The following is a 12,734-nucleotide window of genomic DNA, read 5'->3' on the forward strand; positions in this document are numbered from 1 at the left end:
TTTGGGTTACCAGCCCCCTCAGAGACTTACATGAGGAAATCTCTCTCACCTTCTTCCCTCTGATTCATAATGTGGTGCTGCGTGCAATTGATTTCTACCTGCAGAGAGCAAAATGAGTCTTATTAAATATCCAAACAGTGTCCTCTAGTGGAGATTTAATCAAAACATTGCCGGTGTGTATTTTATTTCAGTCATTCCAGCAGAAGATTAACTATTTATTCTGTACTGGAAACAGGTGCAAATTGATTCGACCCCAGAATGAAGAGATAGAAAGTATTTAATAAAGTTTGGTGGCTGTGACTTGAATCCACTGCAGAAACTGAGGGGGGAGTTATTCCTCCTGCTGAACCTGCTTGTTTCTCCTTGGCTAATTTTAACCTGGCAGTGCCAAGAGCACAGGGGCCGAAAGCAACGTTATAAAACGAGGAGGAAGCAACACATTGGCGTTTCGGTAAGACCTTTCACTAGATAAAGTTTGATCACGTTGTGAATGTGTTGAAATACTTTGGTAAATATCTATTTTTGTTGATCTTAGAAGCAGTACAGTGAAACTACTCAGACAAGTTATAAAACCGTAGAAGTTAAACATGACAGTTGCTTTTAGAGCTCGATCATTTACTTTGAATATCAGCTCTTCATTTAGACAGAACACGAACATGGAATAAGTACACTTTAATGCATTTTTGTGTGCTGAGTGCTTTGTAGCCAAGCTTAGTGCATGAAGAACAAAAGTTGTTTAATCAATGAGAGATGCTTCCCATAACTGTCTTTTTGTGCTGTTGATTTGTTGTGTGTTTGTTGTTTTCCAGTATGACATTGGTTCCCAACTTGAAAGGTTAATAAATCTGAGGGGTCATGAGATAACCAGATAGAAAAACAAAAAAACAAAACCATTAATGCTTTCTAAAACTATTGAGAATCACTGTTTGGTTGACCTGGTCATAATAACATGACATAATGCGACTGGTGATGATGGATCACAAACAAACATTGCTTTGTTTTCAGGTGTCACAAGCCCAAAAGGTTGAGGATCGCTGACATATTTGATTCACTATTTAGGGCGGATGTTACAGATTAAAGTCTGTGCATCAATTTTCTGTATTTTTCTTGCAGGATTAGAAATCCTCTGATTCAACGTCCTGTAGATATGGTGAGTCACAGATTTTCCAGATATAATTCTTGTTGAATTAAAACTTTACATCCTTGATGCACCATGTTTAATATGCAGTATTCCTATGTTGCAAATCTTCATCTTTCACCCTCTCTTTTTCTCTCTCATCAATCAGAGTCAGCGTTCTCGAGCCTCCAAGGTTCGACAGCATGTCCACTGTGATTCCTGCTACAGCCGGCGCTGCAGGGCTCGGGTGGAGGTCTCTGTGTGCTGTGCCGTCATCCCCTGCCGCCTGCTCTGTGGAGCTCTCTTCCACCTGTGCAAAGAGGAGGATCACCTGCTGCTCTGCCCTAACGTGAGGGTGCCCTGCCTCAACGCCCAGTATGGCTGCCCTTTACACCTACTTCGCTCCTCACGGGCAGCTCACCTCCAGGTGTGTCCGGCCAGCTTGGTGTGTTGCTCCATGGAGTGGCTCCGGTGGCCGACTGATGAGACAAACCCAAACGACAACTTAGCCCTGCAGGAGAACGTGCTGAAGGAAAATGAGGGTCAGGAGGAGCCTCTGGATCTCGCCATGGCCCTGGTGGATCAGTCCGACCTTTATGACCGCCTGAAAATGAAGCCTATCTTTCCAGAGCTGATCAAAGAAGAAGAGGAGGAAATAAAGAATGAGAAGAAAGAGGAGACGGCAATGGGAGGGTTTGTCAATGGTGTCGCAGACAAAGGTAAAACATATCTATATTTTAAACGCAAAATAATGTGTTGTGTTTCTGGTCTTTTTCTGTCCTTGTCTGTTGTCTTTACATTTCTCCTGTTGGTCTCCACACATCTGTTCCTGCAGAAAACAGCTTGTGTGAGACTAGTGTTGTTGAAGGGGCTGTAGAGAACAGTGTGGGGCAAAGCTCAGGCATCGACGTAGGGAAATACAACATGTGGGAGAAGATGTTCAGCATGGAGAAAGGTGGCTGTGATGCTGCTCAGGCAAACCAAGACAATCCCAAACAAAATCCAAAGCTCGATGAGAAGGTGAAGGACAAAGACACAGGGAAAGATGATGCGGCTGCAGACACAAGTGAGACCGGTCTGGCCCCGTGGCACGAGGGGGTGCTGGAGCGTCTGGGGCAGCAGCTCACCCCGCAGGAGTACAACATGTATGTGGCGCATCACGGGCGCATGCTGCTCACTTTCGGCCACATACAGGCCTGTACGCCGAGGGAGTTGGATTTTGTCTACGGCAGCTTGGAACCTATCCCAGTCCAGACTCTGCACTCTTTCAAGGTGATGACTTCAAGCTACCTTTATTTACTTTTAACAGTTTTATCAACCTTATAAGGCGTCAGTGTGCATCAACCGGAGTGATGAACTAGTTCATACCAGGCCTTAAATCTCACAGTGGGCTCTAGCAGTAGCATAACTCCAAATGTTTAGACTAGGGGTATAATAGTTGACAAAATTCATGGTTCGGCATGTTTTCGGTAGAGCAGGGAAAACAAAAAAGTATAAAAAATATATTTTTTCATTTATTTAAAAAAAATGTAAACATTCAACGGTGGCTCATTGGCCATAATTCTTACTGTAAAGAGTGAAGGAAGTGAACAGGAAGTGAAAAATCATATACAGAGGGAGCTAATACAAACTACAGCAGTTAGGAAGCGCTCCATCCAGATAAAAACTGCACTCAACTTCATTAAAGCCCAAAGTTGCCTAATACAGCTTTAAAATAAAGATAAACAAAACATACTGCTGTCAACCTGACCTAATAATATTTTACAAAAGATGTATTAAATGTACTCTCTTGGCTTCTCTTATTTATTTCTTCCCGTAAGGTCCCTGTCAGCTATCACTACAGCGGGCGTCGGATTCATCACTACGACACAACTCGACCTCCGAGCGAGCCTCGCAGTGTGGACACATCCGACCTCGTCGTCAACGAAGAGGACTGGTTCGGTGATGAAGCAGCAGCCACCCTGCTGGGCTATGCTGAGGAGGAGGTCAGGGGTCACAAGGTCAGTCAGATATATATGACAGAATAATTTAAATATATAAACATGATGGTTTATAAGCTAAATAAAATAATAACAGTAACAGCCACGATATTTATGCTCTTGATAAAAAAATTATCTTAATTTTAAAAAGTTTTTTTTACTAAACCAGTTTCATGTTACTGCAAGTTGATTTTCACATCATGTGGAAAAGTGATAAATCAGCTCCTGCATACTGTTAACACTTTGTAAGGCGTCATAGAAATGAGTGGAAAATAATGGCCTCATGCTTTAACTAGAATTAATCAGGTGTTGTGATTGATCGGTTTCCATGCAGATCAGTGAGTCTGTTGCATCCGATGGGCTTTACGTCGACGTGGGAACACAGACGCACTCGTTCCGCACGGCTCCGTTTAAAGCGAAGACGACCCTGGCGGAGGTGATGGTGGACAGACCACTGAAGATTCGTCTTCAGCTACAGTCAGAGAGAGTGAACAGCAGGAACACCAGAGCCAACTGCGTCTTCACCTTCCTCTGCGGTCACACCTTCCACCGCAAAGAGTTTGCCGCACATTTCAGGTGTCTGTGAATACTACTGACGTGGGTGTGTTTGACTGAGTTTGTGGTGTGACCCCCGCTGACCTCCTCTTATATCACATTTGTTGTTTTTCAGCAGTTTGTCTCTCTTATGGCAAAGAACTAACATTAAATGTTGATTTGTCATCTCCCTTCCAGGAACGTCCACAGTGACATCCAGACGAGTCTGAGTGGATGGTTCGAGCAGAGATGCCCCCTATCATATCTGGGATGCACCTACAGCCAGAGGAGGTTTCAGCCCTCCACACATAAAGCGACCGTCTCCTACAAGTGAGCACATTTCACATTCAACGGTCCAGATTCCAGTATTTGGGTCAACCATTTGTTTTTTAATTTTTTCATGAATCTTTAAAGGGGCCATTTGTTTAAGAGAATAAAAACCTATATTTTCTTCCCTACAGTCAGCACCTGAGGATTTTCAACTTGCGTCCAACACTTGAAGCCTCAGTAGTTGACGCCTCCCAGCCGTCCAGGAGCTCAGAGGACTCCTCCACCGCTCAGAGGAAGAGAGGACGTCTGGCCAGAGGAGGGGAGGACTCTCTGAGCTTGCTGCCCTACGAGGTGCTGTGCCACATGGCCAGTTTCCTGGACAGTCTGTCCCTGTCCCAGCTGGCTCTGGTGTCCCAGCTGATGAGGCAGGTGTGCTCCTCTCTGCTGCAGGCGAGAGGGATGGTCACCCTCTGCTGGGAGAAGAAGACCTACTCACATGGAGGAGCCAAGTGGAGGGCCAAACCTGTGAGATATACATACTACATCATCCAATCCATCATTTTAGTGTTTTACTACCTGTGATCCATATTTTCCTCCTGTTTCTCTCCAGGTGTGGGAGTTCAGTCACCTCTTCTCCTCAGTGGATTCGTGGCATATGTCAGACGTCCCTCCCATATCCACTCATTTAAAAGTCTGTCCTTACTACGAGACCTCTCTGCACAGTGAGCGTGTTGCCCTCCCCAGCATGGCTGACACACAGGAGTGCAGCCAGGAGAGGCTCAGCCTCATCAACCAATTCACAAGAAATAGATGTCAGCAATGAAAAAAAATCTTTTAATTCTACCTGCTGTGTCAGTATGTATTTGTGTATTATTGAAACTGATGGCAGATTACATTGCACAAGAATAGGAATGATGTCTTAAAATCGGTATGTCACTAAGTACTAAACAAAGCAAATAAAATCAACCTGAACTTGTGCAGTTGTTCTTCTGTTTAATCTATCTAATATTCAATATTAGGGAATTAATGGTTTATGTATCCCGCTTTAATTTATTTACTGTAATATTTTATATGAAAAAAAAGATAAATGATTCTATTTTTAAAAAGATATGACAGAATTAGTGCTGCAACGATTAATCAATTTGTTGATAGACTGATGACACTACAACTTCCCAACTCCGCTCCACCTCACAAGAAATATTGTACTTTTTACTCAACTACATTTATTTGACAGCTATAGTTACAAGTTACTTTGTAAATTATTACATTTACATACAAAATCTATAATCACTTTATAAAATAGAGTGAATCATTATTGATTGAAATACCAAAATATATAAGTAGTTAAAACTGGCCCACCTTAAAATGCTGTTAATACTTAATAACATACTAATTTTTAACACTGCAATGGGCCACTCTTCATAATGAGTAGGTTACTTCTACTTCTGATGTTTTTAAACACACAATATGTAATTTTTTTTCCGCTAGGTGGCTCTCAATCAAAATAACAAAAGGAGTAGTTTGATGACGTTGTGAAGTAGCATGGGATCATGGGAGTTGCCGTGTTTTTGTAGAAAAAAAATCTATCTGATATGACTCAGGCAGAAATCATGTTCACAGACAAGGGTATAAAAGTTTTATTCATGTTACGTTTATTCACATTATGAATCTATTGGCATCAACCATGTCATACTAGCTTGTCACGAAGGAGGTTAAATAACGCTACAAACTCGCGCTAAATTTTGGCGAGGAAAAACTGGCATGGCCATTTTCAAAGGGGTCCCTTGACCTCTGACCTCAAGATATGTGATGAGAATGGGTTCTATTGGTACCCACGAGTCTCCCCTTTACAGACATGCCCACTTTATGATAATCACATGCAGTTTGGGGCAAGTCATAGATAAGTCAGCACACTGAAACACTGACAGCTGTGTCCTAACGGCATCTGCAAGATTTCATAGAACGGAGGAAAACAACCAGTCAGAGCTGATCTGACGTCTGCTGTCCAGCTGCCGTCTATGAGACCCAGCTGTCACTCGCGAACTCCGACCAAACAGTCAAACTAGGCAGCGCTGAACAAATATTAATCAATATTCAGTTGCTGTAATGCTTATTTCTCGCTTCAAATGTTTTCACAATCATCTTGTAGTGAACAGTTTAGCTGAAAAATAAGAAAGTTTGTGACGCCGCCGTCATTGCGAAAATCTGGTAAAGGAACGGCAAGTTCCGGTCACATGACCGGAGCACAGCCAATAGAAACGCTCTCTCAATGAAATGACCTGTGATTGGTCAAAGTCTCCCGTCACGGGCTAGATTTTTTAAAGCCTGAAAACAGAACCATGATGAGGTGCAGAAGTCTAGTTATCTCTTAGAACACTTGAATTACAATATGATGAAGGGTTATTATGGAATATCCAATGATGCCAAAAACATATTGCTTACTGCCCCTTTAAGGTACTTTCTGAGCAGATAAAAAATGTGCAATTAATTTGCGATTAATCGTGAGCAACTATGGACCATCATGCCATTAATCGCAATTAAATATTTTAATTGATTGACAGACAGTATTTTAACATTATTTTTTACATCATTTTCAGTACTTTTACGTAAAGCATCAGAATTATTCTGCCAATGAAAATATATGAATATCCTTGTGATGCAAAAGCTTTTCCAAAAGATTGATAAAAAACAAATCTAGGCTTTATATTGTCGCCCAGAGGTGGGATGATATGATACTTTAGCTGTCTATCATTTTAAGGAATTAAAACTATTATCCTTTCTTGTTTGCAGCAGCTGGTAGCATCACTTCCATGGAGCTCCTCCTCCTCCTCCTGCTGCTGCTGCTTGGTGGCACTGATCACCCCTCATACAGGGCTGCTTTGTTGTGAATAGCCTACAGCAGAGGCACCGCACTGGCACGTACAACCAGAAGGTTATGAGGAGGTTATTTCCACTCAGACTGCAGCAGGATTCATTCATCACTGCAAGGAAAACTGCTGGCCTGCTGCAGCAACAGTGAAACGGCTCACCTGAGAGCGCAGAGAGAAACGCGTCAAGTGTGCGTTTTTGCACGCTGAACGTGTTTGCACGGCTCTTTTGTTTTTCTCCATCTCTGCTGCATCAAAGACAGAGATAGCACGGCGATACGAGGATCCATGAGAGACGCTTTGAATAGGATACCGCCTCAGTATCACGGTAGGCCAGAGGATGCATGTTACAGGTAGACACTATAGTGAGCACTATAGTGAGCAACGGTGCAGAAACCAGAGAGCCTTTATGGGGCCACAAATCAAACTAAATGAGATTAAATAAGAGTGTAGACATTTTGCATGAAAGAATTACCTAATAAATCTCTTAAATGTTGCAGAAAATCTCTCTAAGAGAGAATATTGATTGGAATAACATCACTCTATCTTAATAAATGAAATATTTGTTTGCCATTATATATATCCAAGCATTGCATTCTATCAGATCTCAAATTGGGACCCTAAACACCCCTTATCCTAAGACATACAGCTACCTGCATGTGTGTGTGTGTGCAGGTTGTGTGGGGGTGCAGCCATGGATGCTGGGAAGCTGGAGCAGCAGGTGGCCAGTGTGGAGAGAGGCATCACCTTCCTGAAGCAGGAGCACCTGGCCATGCTGACAGGTCTGCAGCTGGAGATCACACACCTGAAGAGGCGCTGTCATGGTCAGTCTATACCGGTGTGACCTGCTGCTCTCCATCTCTTTCTGTGTCACTGAAGTGTCACTTGACTACCCGTCTATCTGTCTGTCTGTCACCTTGTCTTATCTTTCTCTGTCTTGTCTGCCTGCCTGTTCTGCTTCTACTCCTCTTGGCTGCAGAACTAAGCTGTGAGCTGGACTCCAGGTTTCCTGACAGAAGCACAGAAGGTAAGACATTACAACTCCTTGCTGACAAAGGTGGCATTTACCTTTTGATATGTTTGCATTACTATAAACTTCATTTATAATAATGTAACAGATTTTAAATTTGGGAAAAGAGACTTTGTATTGGCACATTCCCTGATTTCAGGTATATATGAGAGAGAGAAAGATACATAAAAACTTAGATATAGCAACACTTTTCAAAGTCTTCCTACAGCACTGCACATGTATTTCGTTTTGCATATTTTTGTTCAGAGTGGCGTGTATTGCAAGCGATATTGATTCATCCATGTCTGTAAAAAGCTTTAGTCCAGAAAGTCCTTGGTAAAATCAACTAGAGACCATCTTACGATGGGATCACACCAGCCGCGACGCCAAATCGGACCAGAGGTGTAATGTGGTTGGGGCCAATGGCCCCTTCCCAGTGGGCTACCTCCGGGTCTGAGAAGTGAAGTCAATGCCGAAGTGCCTTAAACTTGCATTCTTTCTAATAGCCAGCAGGGAACGACTCCTCTGGTTGCAAAAAGAAGTCAGATTGTATAGAAGTCTATGAGAAAATGACCCTACTTCTCACTTGATTTATTACCTTAGTAAACATTGTAAACATGAGTTTATGGTCTCAATCGCTAGTTTCAAGTCTTCTTCAATACAGCATGATGTTCATTTAGTAAATTATGGTCCCATTCAAAGTCAAATAGACCATAAAGCAGGGGATGCTTTAGGGCGTGGCTACCTTGTGATTGACAAGTCGCTACTGTGGCGTTGTCCGGTCTGGGAGTTGTCCGTGTTTTCATCTTACAACTTTAACCCTTTCACAGTTTGTTTTCAGTTCATGAAAGTTAATTATAAATTTTGGGTTGCACTTAGCTCCACCCTCTCGTGTCACTTCTGGTTGCAAAAAAACAAGATGGCAACAGCCAAAATGCCAAACTCGAGGCTCCACAAACCAACGGGTGACGTCACGGTGACTACGTCCACTTCTTATACAGTATACACTCTATGACCCTTCCTCACTTCCTACCCCTCTACTTCTGCCCCCCTTGCTCGGACCACACCCATCTTCAAACTCGGTCTTCATTTTGATTTCAACTGCACACCTGTAAAGTTTTGTGACTGCATCTTGCAGCTGTGATGCTATTGCTGGGACAAAATCGGTCTACAGACATGTAAACACCAAAGTACTCAAAACCTCTTCTGTGGTAGCTCCCGCTACAGTAGGCGTCTCCAGGACCACATTTTGCCATGATGACACACTCACAAGGTAAAAGTAGCACTACATGAGGCCTTCGTTTTATGAGAATATTCAAGCACTTTGATCTCGAACTCATTCTGCAACAGACTTGTTCTAAATCATACAGAACAATGGTGGTTCTAAAGCGGGGCCAGTACCCCGTAATATTAAACCTGAACCCCCCTCTGGCCCTCCTAACTAAGATTTTCATACATGTTTCATCCCACATCTATGCTCAGAGAGGGGAGATTGTAATTATTCACGGGAAGTGATAAATAAATGTATGTTAACGCTGAATGAGTATTCTTGTGTTTATTGTTATATGTGTATCATTAGTCATTAGGAGAACCAAACCTATAGGGGTGGTGGTGGTGGTATGTAACAGTTGTGCTTCATATATTTGGTACCCATAAAATAAACCCTGACGCTAAGCTTGCATCGCGTCAGGTTTCTTTCACAACAATGACACGCTAGCTGTACATTATCCCGCTCATTATGTAGCTAATTACTTAAAGGGACTATTTATAACTTTCAGAAATGCTTGTTAACAGCGACACCTGTGGCTGTGAAATCAACGAAAGTCAGCATCGGGCTCGCGCTTGCTCGCTCTAAATATACCTGAACGAGCATTGCTCAAAACAGTGAGGCGACACACGTCAGCTAAAAGCACAATATCACTCTATATTTCAGCTGCTTGGCAGTAATGTTAGCTGACCAGACGAAGGTCTCTCCATGAACATGATTTAGATCTGATCCTAGGGTTGGCTTTTCCTGCATCAGCGCAGGATGAGGCAGCGGGGCTCTGCAGCATGTCTCCCTGCTCTCTCCGCCCGCAGCCAGAGAGAGCAGGAAGACACCGGCACCCGGTCGGTAACGAGACAAGAATGTAACTCGTTGCAGAGCGCCATCACTTCACAAGACACGGGAAACCTCTGTTGGTCTGGAGGAGCTGCAGCATTTATTTCTGCCCAAACGTCCACTTCACTAGATATTCTCAGAGCTAAACTAACTCTTCTGCAGTGTGGAGTGAGCGCGCGTTCACGTCTAGAGGTGGAGCGAGCTGAGCGAGAACGCACGCTCTGTCTGAGTGAAGGCGAGCAGGCAGAGGAGGAGAGACAGCGGCTACACGCGAACGTGCATATGCGAGTGCGCATGTGTTCCAACACGGTACATTTATATGCTTAAAAAGTTACAAACAGTCCCTTTAAGAAATCAATAATTTGACACAAAAAAGGTCCGCCAGAGTCCGACATCAGAACTGCGCCCATAGCAACGGTCTGCTATAAAGAAATAACACACCGTAGAACGCCGTGATTGACCAATCAGAATCGAGTATTCAACAGAGCCCTTTAATAAGTAAAATGACTGTATATTTGTACATTATTTATTTATCCAGCCAGGTTGCATTGAGTGATAAAGCAAGTGAAAAGCAAAGTAAAAAGAAAAATGAATTATGAGGAAAAAAATGATCAAGCAGATGAAATGAAAGTGTATCTATATGTATTTCAGTCCATACTGTGTGTTTATGTTTCTCAGAGCAGGAAGCAGATCTGGCAGCACGCTTTGATGCTGCAGAGCGTCTCCTAGAGGATCAACAGTGCATTATGGTCGCTGCACGCGGTGAGCTGCGGGCCGGCCGGGCACGGGCATCAGCTCTGGGAAGGAGCCTCAGGGAAGAAGAGCGGCACTTCCTGGAGGAACTGAAACGCCGCAGCCACAAGATCACGCTGCTGAGTCGCGAGCTGCAACGCCAAAATGTCACCACGACGACCCTCTGCCACGAGCTCCACGCCGCACGCTTAAAACTGTTCCAGCAGCGACAGAGCACAGAGTCTGGTGCAGAGGGAGAGGAGCAGCCCAGAGGAAAGGAGGAAGAAGAAGAAGAGGATGATGATGAAGAAGAAGGTGAGGATGATGAAGATTATGAAGGGGAGGGCTCAGATTGGCTTCTGTCTCCACCTCCTCCAGCCTCTCCCAGCCAACCAGAAGCGAGACACAAGAGGCGTGTCAGCGTGAGGGAGGAGAGGGTCAGAGCTTGTGTCCCCCAGGAGAGGGTGACATCACCGCAGCGGCCACACCCCATGCCTGACCCCGCCCTCTTCTTGGTGCCGCTTAGGTACCGCCTCCTTCGCTTGAACCAACCAATCAGAACGCAGGATGGAGAGGGGCTGGAGGACGAGTGGGAGGATATAGAGGACAGCAAGGTGCACAGGAGGGTGGACATGGGAGCAGGAGAGGGAGAAACTGCTCTGTGATGAAGATATAAAAGACAAAGTTGTCTTCCAGCAGGTCTCAGCCACGATCAACCAACATCAGTTATTCTAGAAAAGGCTCAAGACGAGAGAGAGAGATGTAACCTTGTGATTGTCTGTAGATTTCGGGAAGTGAGTTAGATATTTAGAAGTTAGCTGCACAAGAGCGCGTGATCAAACCTACACAACAACATATTACACATTGATGGTACAACAATGGTCAATGTGCTTTGAAAATGTGAAGTGGGTTTAAAAAAAAAGACTGAGTAGTGGTACTGTTTCATATGGATGCCTTTTGATTTTAACACTGATGATCACGGCTTTTGCCTGTAATTAGTAGCCTTGCCTCGTCGTCTGTGAACACTTTTACACCGTGCTGTTCAACGTGGCAACCTGCTTTATCACTGCACTAGCTGCATTCCAGGTTTCGGAAAGTCACTCTAGAAGGCTTAGGGACATTTTGTATGATTTGCACTTTATTAAATTCATGCAATGTGCCTAGTAATGGCAGAGAAGTATTTCTGGTGTCTTCTTGTCTGTTTTCAGACATCACTTCTGGCTTTAGAAAATTGTGCTAGGCATTATTTTTAAACTAATTTTCGATGTTTTATAGATCGATTAATCAAGAATAATCTGCCCTTAATTGTACATACTACAAACATTAACCAGTATTAAATATCAGCATTAACCCTGTCTGAATGGTTCACAGCCCATATCTGGATCTCGCGTTTTATGTCAAGTCCTACACTGGGTTCGCCTGGTTCCAGTCCTTTGAATCCACCCACTCCACGGAGCCAAACACTGGGTGGCAGTACAACCAAAACCTTGACTAGGATTAAAATAAGGGCAGATCTGTGTGCGTTGCTGAAGGTGCCAAAGAAGTAAAACACCTACACATAGAGTACAAAAACACACTGAATCTTCTAGGCTTGTATTAAACACTGAAAGAGAGAGGGGGGTGGAGAGTTGAGAGGTCTCTGAGGAGGTGTGCAGGAAGATTGTGATGACTCACAGTCTCACTGTCCTTCATCTGCAATCTGCATCCTTTTTCTACTATACAGATTTATTCGCAACATGCCATAGCAGCCCACTGAAGGATGCAGACATTTGTGGAGGTGAACACACACAAACAAGGCCAAATGAAAGCTGTAATTATTATTATTATTAACATGGGCCGCTAGTTTTCCTGTGATCAAATGTAGTGGCCTAAGCTGAAAATGTAAATGATACAGTGAACTAATGAATCTAAATGACCCCCCCCATGCAAAAAAGGTTAAAAATGAATAAAATTGATAATAATAAATAAAATCAACTTTAATGACAGTAATAGCAATTATAAGATAGATACAAAAATACAAATAAAAAAGTTTGGACAACTTCACATCACATACTCAGTGCTCCAAACAAGATGCATTCAGTCATAAAGGACATAAAGCACCTTGTACATGTGAACTGTTAGTAGT

At 43.3% G+C, this 12,734-nt stretch overlaps 2 protein-coding genes across 2 annotated transcripts; both read left to right on the plus strand.

Moving 5' to 3' along the window:
* The first annotated feature begins 92 nt into the window (after positions 1–92).
* LOC141753406 (F-box only protein 40-like) lies at positions 93–4,876 on the plus strand. Its single transcript, XM_074612041.1, has 9 exons — positions 93–451; positions 1,114–1,150; positions 1,287–1,836; positions 1,953–2,389; positions 2,938–3,117; positions 3,431–3,672; positions 3,829–3,960; positions 4,092–4,425; positions 4,511–4,876. The coding sequence occupies exons 2-9, from the start codon at positions 1,148–1,150 to the stop codon at positions 4,721–4,723; spliced, it is 2,091 nt and encodes a 696-aa protein (XP_074468142.1). The 5' UTR covers positions 93–451; positions 1,114–1,147; the 3' UTR covers positions 4,724–4,876.
* A 1,846-nt stretch (positions 4,877–6,722) lies between these two features.
* Positions 6,723–11,789, plus strand: LOC141753024 (uncharacterized). The gene is made up of 4 exons (XM_074611330.1): positions 6,723–7,095; positions 7,443–7,591; positions 7,747–7,794; positions 10,556–11,789. The coding sequence occupies exons 2-4, from the start codon at positions 7,462–7,464 to the stop codon at positions 11,272–11,274; spliced, it is 897 nt and encodes a 298-aa protein (XP_074467431.1). The 5' UTR covers positions 6,723–7,095; positions 7,443–7,461; the 3' UTR covers positions 11,275–11,789.
* The last annotated feature ends 945 nt before the right edge of the window (positions 11,790–12,734 follow it).

Source organism: Sebastes fasciatus, chromosome 16 (genome assembly GCF_043250625.1).
Source record: "Sebastes fasciatus isolate fSebFas1 chromosome 16, fSebFas1.pri, whole genome shotgun sequence".
Classification (NCBI taxonomy): domain Eukaryota; kingdom Metazoa; phylum Chordata; class Actinopteri; order Perciformes; family Sebastidae; genus Sebastes; species Sebastes fasciatus.

Excerpts from the sequence above, each read along its gene's own strand:
- LOC141753024 (XM_074611330.1), top strand. The coding sequence starts at position 7,462 with ATGGATGCTGGGAAGCTGGAGCAGCAGGTGGCCAGTGTGGAGAGAGGC. Across the intron at positions 7,592-7,746 it reads CCTGAAGAGGCGCTGTCATG|AACTAAGCTGTGAGCTGGAC; the intron begins GTCAGTCTATAC and ends TCTTGGCTGCAG. Across the intron at positions 7,795-10,555 it reads TCCTGACAGAAGCACAGAAG|AGCAGGAAGCAGATCTGGCA; the intron begins GTAAGACATTAC and ends TATGTTTCTCAG.
- LOC141753406 (XM_074612041.1), top strand. Across the intron at positions 3,118-3,430 it reads AGGAGGTCAGGGGTCACAAG|ATCAGTGAGTCTGTTGCATC; the intron begins GTCAGTCAGATA and ends GTTTCCATGCAG. Across the intron at positions 3,961-4,091 it reads AAAGCGACCGTCTCCTACAA|TCAGCACCTGAGGATTTTCA; the intron begins GTGAGCACATTT and ends TCTTCCCTACAG.